The sequence below is a fragment of the Ursus americanus genome, chromosome 11, assembly GCF_024610735.1.
Source record: "Ursus americanus isolate L20-20 chromosome 11, mUrsAme1.1.p, whole genome shotgun sequence".
Taxonomy (NCBI): Eukaryota; Metazoa; Chordata; class Mammalia; order Carnivora; family Ursidae; genus Ursus; species Ursus americanus.
The window spans coordinates 9,504,501-9,521,322 of NC_142137.1; the positions used below are offsets into that span (position 1 = coordinate 9,504,501).

General features: G+C 37.6%; 1 protein-coding gene across 4 annotated transcripts in view; it reads left to right on the forward strand.

Moving 5' to 3' along the window:
* CASP8AP2 (caspase 8 associated protein 2) overlaps nucleotides 1-16,540 on the forward strand; it is a 38,338-nt gene extending 21,798 nt beyond the window's left edge. For 2 of the 4 annotated variants that reach the window (XM_087865321.1, XM_087865322.1), the window contains 6 exons: nucleotides 559-674; nucleotides 4,777-6,974; nucleotides 7,863-10,989; nucleotides 13,410-13,509; nucleotides 14,056-14,108; nucleotides 16,442-16,540. In XM_087865321.1, the coding sequence (XP_087721447.1) occupies nucleotides 559-674; nucleotides 4,777-6,974; nucleotides 7,863-10,989; nucleotides 13,410-13,509; nucleotides 14,056-14,108; nucleotides 16,442-16,451 (5,604 nt within the window). In that variant the 3' untranslated portion in view covers nucleotides 16,452-16,540. Of the gene's footprint in view, nucleotides 1-558; nucleotides 675-4,776; nucleotides 6,975-7,862; nucleotides 10,990-13,409; nucleotides 13,510-14,055; nucleotides 16,264-16,441 lie in introns of those variants that run through there. The other 2 variants (XM_087865324.1, XM_087865323.1) reach the window with 2 other exon arrangements.
* Nucleotides 16,541-16,822: the final 282 nt, after the last annotated feature.

The following is a 16,822-nucleotide window of genomic DNA, read 5'->3' on the forward strand; positions in this document are numbered from 1 at the left end:
AGTTGTTAAATATAATAAAGTTTTATCATTTTTATTTTCGATTTTCAAGATAAGGACCCAGGCAGAGCTTTCTTCTTACCTTTATTGACTTTTTTTTTAAGGTTTTATTTATTTATTTGCTAGAGAGAGCAAGCAAAAGTGGGGGAGTGGCAGGCAGAGGGAGAAGCAGGCTCCTCGCTAAGCAGGGAGCCCAATGTGGGACTCGATCCCAGGACCCTGGGATCATGACCCGAGCCAAAGGCAGATGCCCAAATGACTGAGCCACCCAGGCATCCGTTTATTGAACTTTTTATTGTCTTTTCATTTTGATCTCTGTTTTAAGTAGTTTCACTTGAACTGGCCTTGCTCTGGTGCTAATCATCTTTGAAACTCTGCTGTATATGAGCATAATAGTGCTTCTCATAGGACTTTTCTGAGAATTACACAAGATAAAAAGTGTGATGCCTGGCGTGTAGTTAGAGCATTCAGTTGTCATTAGCTATATTATATAAATTTAATAATCCTGTAGACATATACTTTATTTCTGTATGTACTTTAAATATATTTTATGGTGTTTAGAATTTCAGCTTAAAAAATGAAAACCAATCTCTTAAGAAGAATATTTCAGCACTTATCAAAACCGCTAGAGTGGAAATAAATCGCAAAGATGAAGAAATAAATAATCTTCACCAAAGGTACAATTGAAGGGTGTGGATCTGTTTATAAATCACATGGGTGTTGATATGTGGAATATGTTAAACTTTTGAGTGGAAAGATAGGAAAATCGTGCATTTTATTAAATATTTAAGGTTTTACTCTAAGTGACTAATATTCTCTCTCTTTAAAATTTTGGTTGGGGCAATATTCTCCAGAGAATTTAATGTTTCTCCCTCCCTTCCATAGCCAGACCTCCAAAGCAGTTACCTAAACTTGCTGTCTTCATTTTCTGTTTCCGCTCACACTTGACTCCATTTCACGCTCGTTTCTGCCTCCATCGGTACACCAAAACAGCTGTCATTTTGGTCAACGGTGACTGCTATTAAGTCCATCAAACAGTTTTGACTTCTGTTTTTAACTTGCGCTTAAACACTGTTTGACATACTTGACCTTCTTTTCTTGAAATAGTCTCTCGTGTTGGCTTTCATGATTAGTTTTCTTCCTAACTTGAGGTTTATTCTTTCATACTTCACTAGGTTGGAATTCTTCATTGCTCAAACATGTGTTTTTTCCTTTATCAGTATTTTTGTATGAGGTAATCTCACTCATATGAGGTCAGTTCCATTTATATGGAGATACCCACTTCACATCTGTGTACAGAATTTTCAGAATTATCTCATCCAAAGTGGAATTTATGATTAAACCCATTCCATGTTTCCCAGCTCAGTGGATTCCCTGTCATTTATTCAGCTGGTACAAGCCAGAGACCTAGGGGTAGAATGACCATTTAATTTATTGCCTACACCAGGACCCTTTTGAGAGTAGAAGTGGGTGCTATTAATTGCAGTGAGATTACTTGGCAAACTGGGCCACGTAGTCACTGTGTCTAGAAGTCATTGACACTTACCTCTCTAATGATCCCGCAGATCTAAATTCATCACCATGTCCTTTTGATTTTTATGTCTTTATAATCTCTCAGATTATTCATTTCTCTCCATTTCTACCATTGTTGTTACCTATCAACTCCCACCGGGCAGTAAGCTTCCTGCTGGTATCTCTGCATCCATTCTTGTTCTTCCCAGCCTCTGGTTTGTCCTTACTCAGTGTTAAAGGCGTAGGCAGGACACTTTTTATTTTTTAAATTTTATTTTATTTTACTTTTATTATTTTATTATTTTTTAGAGAGGGAGAGAGGATGGAAGGGGAGGTGTGGAGGGAGAGGAAGAGAGAGAATCTTAAGCAGGCTCCCTGCTGAGTGCAGAGCCCAATATGGGGCTCAGTCTCACAACCCTGAGATGATGACCTGAGCCAAAATTAAGAGTCGGGTGCTTAACCTCCTAAGCCACCCAAGCGCCCCCAGACTGGACACTTTTTAAAGCACAAGTCTGGACATCTCACTATCATAGAATTACCCCACTCTTCGCACTATGGTCCTAAACTACTTTAAGGCCTTGCCTTCGGCATTTACCTTTGTCCTAGGTGTCCTAGCTCTGGTATGTCTCTGGCATTCTTTTGGTTCCTTGGATGTAACGTGAGCTCTGCTTTTGCAGAGACTGTTTCCACTGCCTGGAAGGCTCCTCTCCACCTGCTAAAAACCAACTCATTTTCAGGTCTCAGCATAAACATCCTTTTCACAGGGCTATTACTCTGTTATTCCTCCCTGACTAGATCAGATTTCTCTTTTGTGGCTTCATGTATACTTGGAGTTTTTAAAATCATTAATGGGATTGTTTGCTTATAGTATCTTTTTCTTATCGCCATGTTATGTCTGTGTTACAAGCTCTGTGGGCTAGAACTGTATTTTATTATCTATCTTTAACTGAACTGTAAGCTTCATGGAGCAGGGACCATGTCTGTGTATCTTCACCATTTTATCAAGCACCTGGCTCAGAGCTTGGCACATGGCAGACAGTCAATAAATGATCGACGAGTGAGAGAAGGTAATCTTATGTGTGGACTGTATGGCATCATAAAGCACTTTAGGCCTGTTGAAAATGAAAATGGCTGTGTATGTTTACTAACCTAAATCCCATCAGGTGCAGCTGGTATAAGATTCCTTCCTGAATATTGGGGAAATTTTATACATATTTAAATCTTTTACGGGAGGGGTGTGATATTTGAACATGGTGGAAAGAGAAACTGGGTGAATAAATGAGAATTATGTCATTAGATCGATTGATGTGCTTATACATTATCTAATAAATATTCTGCCAAATATTTTCACTTTATAATTGTGACCTATATTTGGTATTCTAATGGTGTTGTTTATCATTTGGTGGAAACCTCATGTTTAATAGAAAAAACAGAAATAATATAAGGTGAAAAATATAAGAGTATAAGTTCTGGAAAGTGTATTATATGAAGGTTTATTTTAAAAGAAAGCTTTTCTTTAAAACGTTTATTTATTTAAGTAATCTCTACACCCAATGTGGTACTCAAATTCATGACCCTGAGATCAGGAGTTACACGTTCTTCTGACTGAGCCAGCTAGGGACCCCTTGAAGTAAAACTTTGATAGCGTTTTATGTAGTATGGAGCTATACTACATATGTATTATGAACTTTGTGGGCTAAACTATCTTTTAGGAGCTTACAGTTTAATAGTTCATAAGTTTAATAAGTATGACATACATTACACATATGTTCTTTGTTGAATATGAGTTCATTGTTGGATAAATTTATTGTGAACATCTGCCATTTTGTGACTTGTCTATCACTATTGTGTCTTGTAAGGAATAAAAGTTTTAATTTTAGTGGTGTTTAGTTTGTCAGATTTTTTTCTTTTATGGTTAGTGCTTTTTATGTTCATCTTTCCCCAGTTGAAGGTGTCTTCTAATTGTTTTTTGAGTCAAGATCTGGATTAGTTTCTGAAGGTTGCTAAAACAAACTACCACAAACTGGGTGGCTTAATATTGTTATTTAAATTTATTGTTTCATAGTCCTGGAGGCGAGAATTCCAAGATCAAGGTGTTAGCAGGATTGATTCCTTCTGGGGGCTATGTGGTGGAAGATTCTGTTCCAGGCCTCTTTCCTTGGCTTGTAAATGGTTACTTTTTCCTGTGTCTCCTCCTGTTGTCTTCCTTCTACACATATCTCTGTGTCCAAATTTCCCTTTTTTACAGGGATACTGGTTATAGTGGATGAGGGCCCGCCCTGGTGACCTCTCTTTAACTCGATTGCTTTTGTAAAGACCCTGTCCTTAAATAAAGGCACACTGAGATACTGGGAGTTAGGACTTCAACATACGAATTTGAGTGTGGGAGGCATAATTTAGCCCATAACAAGGTCCATATAAAGTCTATATATTGTTTTAGGTTGTATGTCACCCATGTCCTCTTTTGTTTTATAAAAATCTCCCCTTATTCCTGAGTCTTTTAAACTTTGGTGTTCTCTACACCTTTAGTACTGATTAGGAATAAATTTATGGAGATTCAGGGAAGTTATGGAAGTTCAGGAAGATGGACTTAAAGTATTACAAAGAACTAAAATAAGCTATTTACATTTTACTATCAGGAAAGCTGCCAATTTAAAACCTTAAGACTTAGGCTTTTGTTGTTGTTGTTAATCAGTAAGTACATGCCAGTCCCCTAAGAAAGAATCACAACTCTGTATTCCTGTTTATTTTTGCATAGCACGTGCCACTTTAAGATGGCTGTTGATGCTTTGGTTTACTGTGGAATTGTATGTGAAACAGAAAACTGGGGTAGAGAGCTACATTGAATTCTATGATTGTCTTTGTTGTCTGGCAGTATTTTACTTTTCCTTCTGTTTTAGTTGCACTAGAGTGAGTGAGGGCAAGAAAATAATGTCACTTGTTCTAAAAGAAATGAATCTGTGGTTAGTTTGGGAGTTGTCTGCCTGTGGTGAGAGAAGTCTGGAAGATATTGGTAAGTGCTGGGATAGAATGGAGAGGTCCTCCAGACTTTGTTTGAGCAAAGCAAATGAAAGAGAGTTTCTTGTTTTGAAAACAGGTCCATTTAGTTGGAAGCTGGTAAGCATCACTCATGTCTTTATACGAAATAAAATTAGTTTTGCCAGTATGTAGGCCCTGAATTTTAAAGTGTTTTATACGTGATTAAAATCTGGATTATTAAAAAGCAATTAACTTCAGTTTTTGTTGTTAATTTCTATTTCTTAATAGATTGTCCGAGTTCTCACATTATCGAAATAATCACAAAACTGCAAGGACACCAGATATAGTTAAAACAAAAGATCTTAAATCCAGATCTCTCCATTTGGATGATTGTTCAAAGACTGATCTCAGAGTGAAAAGTGATGTTTCTAAAGATGTACATCATAGCACTTCACTGCCAAATCCCGAAAAGGAAGGAAAATCACATGGCGAAAAAAAGAGCACTTCGTATTTGTCTCCATCTATTGAAAAACACTGCACCAATGGCATTTGGTCACGTTCCCATTATCAGGTTGGTGAGAGCATCTCAAATGAGGATAATAGAAGAGGGAGAAAAGATATTAGACATAGCCAATATAGCAGAGGAGCTGATAGAATACGGAAAGACTTAAATACTAGTTGTGGTGATGGTGAACCAAGGAACACAGAGGCTAGTCAAAGGCTACAAGGACGTCCTGAGAAATATGGCAAAGGTGAACCAAAGGCTGAAAGCAAAAATTCAAAGTTTAAAAGTAACACAGATTTGGATTATAAAAATGAACGCATTAGCTCTTCTTGGGAGAAAGAGACCTTTAGAGAAAGGTCATATACTCGAGTGGACTCTCAAAGTGACAAAAAACTAGAAAGACAGAGTGAAAGATCACAAAATACAAATAGAAAAGAACTTAAGTCCCAAGACAAAGAAGAAAGAAAAGCTGACCAAAAACCTAAATCTGTAGTAAAAGACCAGGATCATTGGAGAAGATCTGAACGAGCATCCCTTCCTCATTCCAAGAATGAAATGAAATCTTCTCATAATTCAAGTAAATACCATCTAGAAGAGAGAAGAGGAAGGGAAGATTGTAGAAGAGATAGAGGTGTAAGTAATCATAGTTTTCAAGAAGGAAGATGTCCATCCTTTCTTTCATCCGGTAGAACTCATAAACACATTGACTCCAAGGAAGCTGATGCTGTGCGCCAATGGGAAAATACACCTTTAAAAGCAGAACGACATAGAACTGAAGATAAGAGGAAAAGAGAAAGAGAAAGCAAAGAAGAAAGTAGGCATATAAGAAATGAAAAAAGAACACCTACAGAGCATTTGCAGAAGAGTAACAAAGAAACTAAGAAAACCACTACTGATTCAAAGAGACAGAATGAGCCGAAAAGTGATAAAGGTGAAGTCTCTAACGATGATGTTTCTCAAGGAGCAGATAATAAAGAGCTTGTAATTAAGGCTGATAGTGGTCCAAATGAAACAAAAAATAAAGACTTAAAGTTGAGTTTTATGGAAAAATTGAACTTAACTCTTTCTCCTGCTAAAAAGCCACCTGTTTCTCAGGATAACCACCATAAAATAACCAATATCCCCAAATCAAGTGGCATATGCGATTTGGAGTGCTCGGTGCAGGTGACAACAGTGACATGTGTTTCCTCTGTCAGTGAACATACCACAGAGGAAACGGAACCAAGGGATGCTCTTGCAGCTGCATCTGACCCCAGGACCAGTAATCCAGAAAGGAAAATGGAGGAAGAAAATAGTTTGTTAGTTAAATCTGTTGAGGATACTGTGGGTTGTGATGTGCCCATTAGTCGTGCAGAGACTTCCTCAGCACCTGCAGAAATGGAGCAAACAGAATCCTTGTTTCCATCATCAACAGAAATGGAACAAACCATTAATGATACCAGGGCAGCAGTTCCTGTAGTAATGGATGTATTACAAACCAGTGTTTCTCAAGACTTTGGCTTGGAATTGGATACCAAAAAAAATGATGATTTAAATTCTTGTGTTTCTGAAGGTATGGGAATGAAGGAGGCTTTTTCAACAGAGGTAGCTGAATCCAGTGACAGCATTTTGCAGCCTTCCGTTGAAGAAACTGGCATTTTGCCAGTGGTCCTTTCAGAAGATGGTAACCCCAAATTTGAGCCTTCTCTTGTAGATACACCACTGGTTGAAAGTAAGTCTTGTCATTTGGAGCCTTGCTCACCTAAAGAGACACTAGAATCTTCACTTCAGCAGACTGACTTAATGGACAACAGAATGGAAATCAGTGAAACAAATTCAGTATATAATGATGATGAGAATTCTGTTCTGAGCATTGACCTTAATCACCTGAGGCCTATTCCAGAAGCCATCAGTCCTCTGAATAGTCCAGTGAGACCTGTAGCGAAAGTTCTTAGATTGGAAAGCCCATCTCAAGTTCCATTATGTAATAACAGTCATAAAGGTAATAGTTTATATTATGTTCTTTAACTTTCTGTGAGAATGCAAAATACATAAGCAAGAATTAGTGCTCTTTCTTTCTTTCTTTTTTTTTTTTTTTTTAAAGATTTTATTTATTTGACAGAGTGAGAGAGAGGGAGATTGAGCACAAGCAGGGGGAAAGGCAGGCAGAGAGAGAAGCAGGCTCCCTTCTGAGCAAGGAGCCTGATGCGAGACTCAGTCCCAGGACCCCTGGGATCATGACCTGAGCCGAAGGCAGACGCTTAACCGACCGAGCCATCCAGGTGTCCCAGTGCTTTTTCTTTTTTGATAACATAATTAACGTATTATTCAGACCCCCATTGTTAATTAGAAATGTACATTGAGCCTTTAATCTAAATTTAGATAATTCTTATTTTTACAGAAAAGGGAGTGGTAGGACAGATTGTTTCAAATACTCTTTGCTGGTTTTCAGATTTTTGTTCAAAAGCCATCAGCAAATGGTGTAAAGTAGGTGATGCTGCTAACATGAAGTAAAGATACCTGAAGAGTTGGTTGATGGTTATTCCGATGACCAAACCACACCATCACTGAGCACCAACTGAGACCAGTAAAGACATATGACATGATTAAGTATTAGACATTAACGTTCTACTAAAAAAAGCTATTAAAATAATGAATTGGGGGTGCCTGGGTGGCTCAGTTGGTTAAGCATCTGACTGTTGATCTCAGCTCAGGTCTTGATCTCAGCGTTGTGAGTTCAAGCCCCGCATTGGGCTCCACACTAAGCATGGAGCCTACTTTAAAAAAAAATGAATTGCCTCAGTATTTAAGTTTTTGTTACGTTTTATATGGAAATCTCAAATGATTAGACTCTAGTCATGTGACTATAATATACTTTTCTCTTCCACAGATACATTTCCACCAAATTCAGCTCAGTCTACCTCGAAGAGCAAGTCTGATCTCAATAAGGAAAATCAAAAGCCAACTTGCAAACCCGACAAATTTGCAGATGCAGACTCTCATAAAAATTCATCTTTAGATGAATTAGAAGAAGGAGAAATTATAAGCGACAGTGAAAAATCTAAACCACAAAAAAGTTTTGAAAAAAATGCTACACCTAGAACTTCTACTGAAGTGCAGAACACAAAAACCAGCCCAGGAAGTAGGAAAAGTACTATGCATCTGGGTAAAGACAGTAGAAAAACATCTTCTATAAAAATCCATCAGACCAAAAGCAAATGGAATAAAAGACGAAGTGAATCTAGCAGATCTTCAAAAACAGAGAAGAAAGACAAGACAATGAGTACCTCCAGCCTGGAAAAAATAGTTCCGATTATTGCTGCACCCTCCTCTGTACGAGAGATTATGCACATGTTACGAATGATAAGAAAACACGTAAGGAAAAACTATATGAAATTTAAGGTAAAATTTTCAATAATACAATTTCATAGAATTATCGAGTCAGCAGTTTTGAGTTTTACATCACTAATTAAACATCTTGATTTATCCAAAATCTCAAAGTCAGTGACTACCCTACAGAGTAATCTCTGTGACGTTATAGAATCCAAGCTTAAGCAAGTTAAGAAGAACGGCATTGTGGATCGTTTATTTGAACAACAGCTACCGGATATGAAAAAAAAACTGTGGAAATTTGTAGATGAACAGCTGGATTATTTGTTTGCAAAGCTTAAGAAAATCTTAGTAAAGTTTTGTGATTCCATAAACTTTGGCAGTGACAGTGATGAAGGAAAACGTGAAAAGATAAATAAAGAGAAAGTACAATATTCAAATGGTCAGAAGGGGAGTGTGGACTGCTCCAGCAAAGAAATGCTGAAAGAGAAATCCCCCAAATCAGAAGATTCTGTTAATTGTAAGTCTTTACTAGGATGTAAAAAATCTGAGGAAAAACAAGACCAAAATAATTTCAATATTAACACAGTAAAGCGTGACATTAAAAAAAGTTGTAACACTTGCTTTGATAATATTAAGAACTCTCAGTCTGAAGAATGCTCCTTGGAGCCAAACCGTCCCAGCAGCCCAAAGCCAGGGACAATTGAAGGCAGCGCATTGGAGGAGGCCCAAAGATCCCAGCATGCAACTTTGAAGCCAGAACGCAGTTTCGAGATTCTTACTGAACAGCAAGCCTCCAGCCTTACTTTCAATTTAGTGAGTGATGCCCAGATGGGTGAAATATTTAAAAGTTTGTTACAGGGTTCTGATCTTTTGGATAACAGCGTTAATTGTAATGAAAAAAGTGAGTGGGAGTTAAAGACCCCAGAAAAACAGCTGCTGGAGAGTCTGAAGTGTGAATCTATACCAGCTTGTACAACCGACGAGCTAGTTTCAGGGGTGGTTTCTCCTTGTCCTAAAATGATTAGTGATGATAACTGGTCATTATTATCATCTGAGAAAGGTCCTTCTCTGACTTCAGGGCTTTCGTTGCCAGTTCATCCTGATGTGTTGGATGAAAGTTGTATGTTTGAAGTGTCCACTAATATAGCTTTGAGTAAAGATAATGTATGTAGTTCAGAAAAGAGCAAGCCCTGCATTTCCTCCATACTTCTGGAAGATCTAGCAGTCTCTCTAACAGTGCCATCACCTCTGAAGTCAGACGGTCATCTCAGTTTCCTAAAGCCTGAAGTTTTGTCTAGTTCAACTCCTGAAGAAGTTATTAGTGCCCACTTTAGTGAGGATGCCTTGCTTGAGGAAGAGGACGCATCTGAACAAGATATTCATTTAGCTCTGGAGTCTGATAATTCAAGCAGCAAATCAAGTTGTTCTTCATCATGGACAAGTCGGTCTGTTGCTCCAGGCTTTCAGTACCACCCCAACCTACCCATGCATGCTGTCATAATGGAAAAGTCCAATGATCATTTCATTGTGAAAATACGGCGTGCAGCACCGTCTACCTCCCCTAGTCTTAAACAGAACACGGTGGCTGATGAGTCATTGGCATCTTTGCCTGGAGTGGAAAAGGAAGCTGATAAAGCAGCAGAGAAAGAATATGTTTCATGCCAGAATGGAGTTTTTAAATCTGTGGAGGAATTAAATTCCAACAACAATGTTGATAGCAGTAAATCAGCTCATGAAGAACAGGACTGTTTGATACAAACACAGGTTCCCGATATATATGAATTTCTTAAAGATGCTTCAGGTAAAGTGGGTCATAGTAATGAAGTGACTGATGAATGTTTCAAGTTGCATCCAGTATGGGAACCAAAAGTATCTGAAAGCATTGAGGAGTTGCCTCCAATGGAGGAAATTTCACATTCTGTCGAGGATCATCTTCCAGACACATACATAGACCTCACAAAAGATCCAGTCACTGAGACCAAAAACTTGGGGGAATTCATAGAAGTAACAGTTTTAAATATTGATCAGTTGGGATGCTCCGAAGGCAGTTTGGATCAGAGTGCTCAAATATTAGATAATATGCAGCCTGATACTGTAGATGATTTTATTGATTTGACACAAGATGTTTCAAGTGAGAGTAAAAATGAAGGGAACTGTCCTGCTTTAGCTGTTGAACGCTTGGAGTGTCAGGTGATATGCGTAGATGAAGATAACTGTAAGGAAGAAAAGGTGCAGGTGGCAGACAGGCCTTTGGAATGCATTGTTGAGGAAACCTATATCGATTTGACCTCGGAACCTCTCGGTTCACGCGAAGTAAAAAAGGATGATTTAAAGTCAGAGCCGGCATCAAATTCTGATGGTTCAGTGTTGCCTGGGGCTTTGGATAATGCTCCTAAAAAGAGAAAAAACCTTTCTGATGTAAATCATTCTCATAAAAAACAGAGAAAGGAAACAGACTTAAGCAGTAGGGAAAAGGCCAAGAAAATTACCCAAGATTCTGGTGAGAATGGCGAAGCTTACCAAAAGAAAGCCAGTAAGAAAAAGGACCCTGCAGTGACCAAAGACCCCTCATCATCAAGCCCAGGGATTAAGGATCCATCAGCAACATCTGCTACTTCTCCTATAAGCCTTTCTGCAAGGAATGTTATTAAAAAGAAGGGAGAAATTATAGTTTTATGGACAAGGTAAGAATCTTGTAAATCACCAGGAAATTTTGGCAGGCCAGACATCTGTTCTATCATGTCATTGTAGTTTTATCCCATCCTAAAATATGACAAGTAATCACTTCAAAAGTGGCCAAAGTTGGTAGAAGTACATTCTAGAGTACAGTCTAGCTGTAGTATGGAATGATGTAGAGCAGTGGCTCTTAACCAGGTGTGTGCATTAGCACCATGGACATAAGTTTTCACTTTTTTTTTTTTTTTTTTTTTTTAAAGTAGGCTCCACACCCAGTTGGAGCTCAATGCGGGGCTCAAACTCACAACCATGAGATCAAGACCTGAGCTGAGATCAAGAGTGACTTGATCTCTCTCGACTGAGCCACCCGGGCGCCCTGTTTTGTTTTGTTTTGTTTTAACTTTAGTTTTTCAATTAAAAATTCTTTGATTTGTAAGGAGCTGGTATAACCACATTTTATTTAATTTTTTAAAAAAGATTTTCTGTATTTATTTGAAAGAGAGAGAGCAAGTGTGAGTATGGGGATGGGCAGAGGGAAGGACAAGCAGACTCTGCACTGAGCACCGAGCCTAATGCTGGGCTCGATCCGACGACCCCAAGACTATGACCAGAGCCTAAATCGAGCCGGATGCTCAAAACACTGAACCACCCAGGTGCCCCAGCATAACCACATTTTATTTCTTTTTATTTTTAGAAAGAATTTATTTACTTATTTGATAGAGCACAAGCAGGGGGAGTGGCAGGTAGAAGGAGAGGGAGAAGCAGGCTTTCCTGCTGAGCAAGGAGCCTGATGGAAGGCTCCATCCCAGGACCCTGGGATCATGACCTGAGCCACAGTCAGATGCTTAGCTGACTGAGCCACCCAGGTGCCCACCGATAACCACATTTTAGAAAGGAAGAATGACAAGTGGTGAAACTGGGCAGAAAGTGTGAGGATTTGTAATTTGTGTTTTCCCCTAAACTAGGAGTTTGAAAAAAGTTTCATCAATAGGTTGCACTTCTGATTTTTATGTGAACTTTTTAAGAAATGCAGATTTAAAGACCCCATTTCAGGGTCACCTGGGTGGCTCAGTCGTTAAGCATCTGCCTTCGTCTCAGGGCGTGATCCTGGGGTCCTGGGATTGAGCCCCACATTGGGCTCCTCCACTGGGAGACTGCTTCTTCCTCTCCCACTCCCCTTGCCTGTGTTCCCTCTCTCACTCGCTGTCTCTGTGTCAAATAAATAAATAAAATCTTAAAAAAAAAAAAAAGACCCCATTTCAGACATAAATGTAACTGCAGTTATGAACCTTTCTACTAGAGGTTCATTGCTCCCCAGACTTAACTAGCGTGCATAATGACGGAAGCTCAGTCATATTGAAATTGGTGACCAGTTTTATTATTTTATTTTTTAAATTTTATCCTATTTAGTTTAATTTTATTGTATTTTATTTAATTTTTTAAAAAAGAGATTTGTTTATTTTAACCAAAAGCACTAGCTACCACAGAACACTAGCAGCCTCTAAAGTGCAGCTTGGGGACATGCACATTTGGGGAACAGCTGGTGTTGGGAACACCCGGAGTGCCTGGCTTGCTAGACTGTTAAGGGCCCTACATCCTCTCTCCCTTGTCACCTTGAGCTAAGTCTCCAGAAACTGTCCCTTTGCTTTTGCTCCTAACCTCGGGCCCCGGATGTGCTCAAAGGTCTGGGGGATCTCTGTAGCAACGTCCTGGTGACCAGTTTTGTTTAATACCACAGTCTTCCATGCCTTCATTCCAGGTAATTTACAGGTGGCAGAATAGAATCTCAGTATAAGAACATACACTGGTTTAGACCATGTAGAAAAACAGGTTTGGAAATGAGAAGATCTGGATTCCATTTTACTTTTGGTTCTTCTGCTTATTAAGACTATGATCATGTGGGATGCCTGAGTGGCTCAGTTGGTTAAGCGTCTGCCTTCAGCTTGGGTCATGATCCCAAAGTCCTGGGATCGAGTCCCACATTGGGCTCCTTGCTCATTGGGGAGCCTGCTTCTCCCTCTGCCTGCTGCTCCCCCTACTTGTGCTCTCTCTTTCTCTCTCTGACAAATAAATAAATTTTTAAAAAATCTTAAAAAGAAAAATGACTATGATCATGTTTGGGCCCTGATTTTAAAAGTACTCTACAATTAAATGTAGAATTTAAAAAAAATCTTTAATTTGGCATTAGAAGAATGAATTAGTTTGTTGTAGAAAATTTTGGGAAACACCTGTGTGCTCAAAGATTAAAATCATCTATAATATTTCTCAGAGATAATCATTGTCCATATTTTGGTATGTACATTTTTTTCTTTTTTCTGTGGGTTTTAACAAAAATGTCACCTCCTATTGGTAGACATTAAGGTAATGGAATTTTTATTACCTTTTGGCTCTAATGTACAAAGGCTAAATAACATTTTTCTCTCTTCAGAAATGATGACCGGGAAATTTTATTGGAGTGTCAAAAAAGAGGGCCATCATTGAAAACTTTTTCTTATTTAGCTGCCAAGTTGAATAAAAATCCGTATCAGGTAACTACCCAATTTTTACATCTCTATAGTTTTACAAGTGTTGCTACTATAAATTTAATTTTTATGATGTTTAAAATACGTAGTTATTTATTAGCTAACTTCTTTAACAGTATGGCTCTTTACGTAGGACTCATAAAAACTTAGTAAGGGGCACCTGGCTGGCTCAGTCAGTAGAGCCTGTGACTCTTAATCTCAGGGTTGTGAGTTTGAGCCTTGCTTTGAGCATAGAGATTACTTAAGGAAATAAAAAATAAATAAAAACTTGGTGATGGTGGAAGTTTGGAATAATCCTAATTTTTTTCATATTGTCTTACCTCTTTGATCTCACGCTGTTTTGTAATGATGTTTGCTTAAAGTTTAGTATTAAAACATTAAACTCATAATCACCTTTAGTATGAAGATACTTCGTTTTTCCAAACGTTTCTTCATGTCTTTATTATTGAGGGCAACTTTCTCTGTCTTTAGCTGTTTTTATGAAAATATTCATCACAGATAAAAAAATATTATTGAGCTATTTGTAATTAACACTCATTTAAAATTTTTCAGGTCTCAGAAAGATTCCAGCAGCTAATGAAGCTCTTTGAAAAGTCAAAATGCAGGTAGTTAATGGTTCTGCCACAGGAGACTAGTAAAGTAAATGTTTGACACTGTTACTGTGCAGTTAATGGCCTGTTAGTCATTGAAGATATGAGTAGTGGGTGAGAGACATCCAGTTGAGTTCCTGCTTCAGTCACAGGTTGGAGGATGACTGCTCATGCAGGATTCTAAGGTCACTTCATCCACAGGGACATGCTCAGAGTGAAGCCTGCTGCAGTTCAGATCAGCATGGCATCTCTCCTCTCTTTTTAAGTATAATTGACATACCATATTACATTTCTCCTCAGCCTTCTGATTGCCGAGGCGTCTAAGGTGGAGGGGAAATGCATTTGATGATTAGTAAAAAATCTTTTATAGATGAAGAAAAATAAAACATTCTGGAATAGCATATATTTCACAGGCAATGAAATCTGTAGTCTTTGTAATTTAATATTTTTCAAATTTTAATTAGGGTACTAAATACTTCTAAAATATAGAACGTACATCATTCATAAACATGAAATCTGTCATCTGAATAGATGGCATGATTTACTATGTTAATTTAAATTAATAATGTTCACAAGCATGTTTCCTCAGTTTATTTAAGCTATTCCTATACAGGTTTATTAAGGCAATAATTATCAGCAGAGTTTTTTTCTGTAAGACCTGAACCAATTGCTTAGATATTTTGGACTTTCACATAAGGAGAATTATAAAGATACATAACCTATCACTGTTTTTCAATTTATTTGTAATCATAATTGTTTGAATGCAGAACACTAATTTTAAATTAATTTCAGATTAAATTCAGTTCAAATTAAATCTGAATAGAAACTGTATTTGGACATAGGTTTTTAGTGTGAAGCGTCTAATTCTGGACCCAGTGTAAATTACTATCTTGAGATAATCTGTTAATTTCAGTTTCCTCTCTAAGCAGCTCATTTGCTAATGAGATCTTAAGATATTTAGCCGTTTACTGTGAAGTTAAAGTCCTATTTACATAATTCAGAATGTAAGGTTGAATAATGGAGAATTTAAATGGAAAAAGCGTATTCTTTAAGACCTTTTTTGAAATGGCCTGATTATTCTTCAGATTTACTGTTTTAAAATTTTCACTGCCTTTATGAACTTCAGCTGAGTTTTTGTTTTACCTGAATGTTATTTTAAAATGTGACTTCCATTCTCTTGTAAAGATCATATACATTCATGAAAGAAGTAACTTGTGTCTGGAAGTTATGCTTATTAGTTCCATTACAAATCTAAAATCTTAATGGCTTTGATACTTGAAATTTTATTTGCTTGCATGACAGCAAAAACAGTAGGTTATTTTATTTCTAGCTGTCTCTTAACTAATTTTTTTCCATCCCAAGTACTACGGTCTCATTAAATTCTTGTCAAAATCAGAATATAGCAGTAAAGTTACCAAACTGATTCTGTAAAAACCTAGTTCTTTAAGACTGATATCTGAGTGAACTCATTTAAAGAACAACACCTTATAAAAAGGGTCATATCAGAAAAATAGAATCATAACTTTAGCATTTTCTTACATTACAGATAAATTGCTGAACTCCTTGGAGTCTTAGTTGATATTGCATACTACACAGAAGCTTGGAATTCCTCATGTTTTAAATGGGGAAGTAGAGGGCAGTTTTATGGAATATTTGATCATTTGCTATTAACTCGCTGACTCTTTAATCTCAAGTCAGCATGTTAAGATTGTACCAGTCATCAGTCTGATTTGCTCACTTGTTACTGGTCAAGATATTTATTTTTAAACAGAACTTGTTATTAAGATAAAAGCAACAACAAAATGGCATTGAAACCTTAGTTTTGATATTTCAAAGAAACGGCTTTCTTTTCTAGATTTTTCAAAATAATTTTGTAGCATTTTAAATAATTATTTAGTTTGTTTTCATCCATTTTTATTTGCTTTTCTAATTGCCTTTCATTTCGGTAAATTGTAAAATAATTTAAATAGTGTATTTGTAAATATGTATAATTACAATGATGTAAAATACTTTGTGCGTGTGTATGTGTGTGTGTGTGTGTGTTTGTGTGTATACACACATAAATGGCTTCGCCCAGCCAAGAATTTTTTTTATATGTATAAAACTTTTTGTATAAAGTTTGCTTTCAATACCAGTAATGTATAAATAAAGCCATGTAAATTCTGTTATATTTTGATTAGAATGTTTCTTTCAGTGTGTTTAGATAATGATTAAAAGAAAAAAAAGAGTAAAACTCCCAGGGGACATGGGAGCCGTTTTTGAAGTGGTTCTTGGTGGGGGTGTGGCTGGCTGAATGTCTGAGTAGATTCATTAGAGAAAACCAGTTGCCTTTGCCTGCTTTCTCACAGCAGGTACTAGTACTGTGAACCAGACTTCTGCTGCAGGTATCCTCAGATAAAATCTGGGCAGCACAAAAGCCCTTTTGGGTGAAGATTTGGGGAAAACAGGTAAGGATTGACTAGCTCATGCATTATTTGTTCACTCCTCCCCCTCCAGACTCATACGACTGGTGGGTTGCAATGTGGGCCCTAGACTCTAGGAAGTGCCTTAGGAAATTGCCATTTCTCCCATGGTGTCTGAAGAGGGCGCTCTGATCTGAAGGGTTACATGGTAGATCAAAAACTGAAATAATTTACACTCAGTTTTTGTAGTGTTGGGGCTATCCACCATAGGGCTTTCTCTTCTTGCCTCTCTTTGAACGCCCAACATAGCCCAGAGGGCTGGCCCTC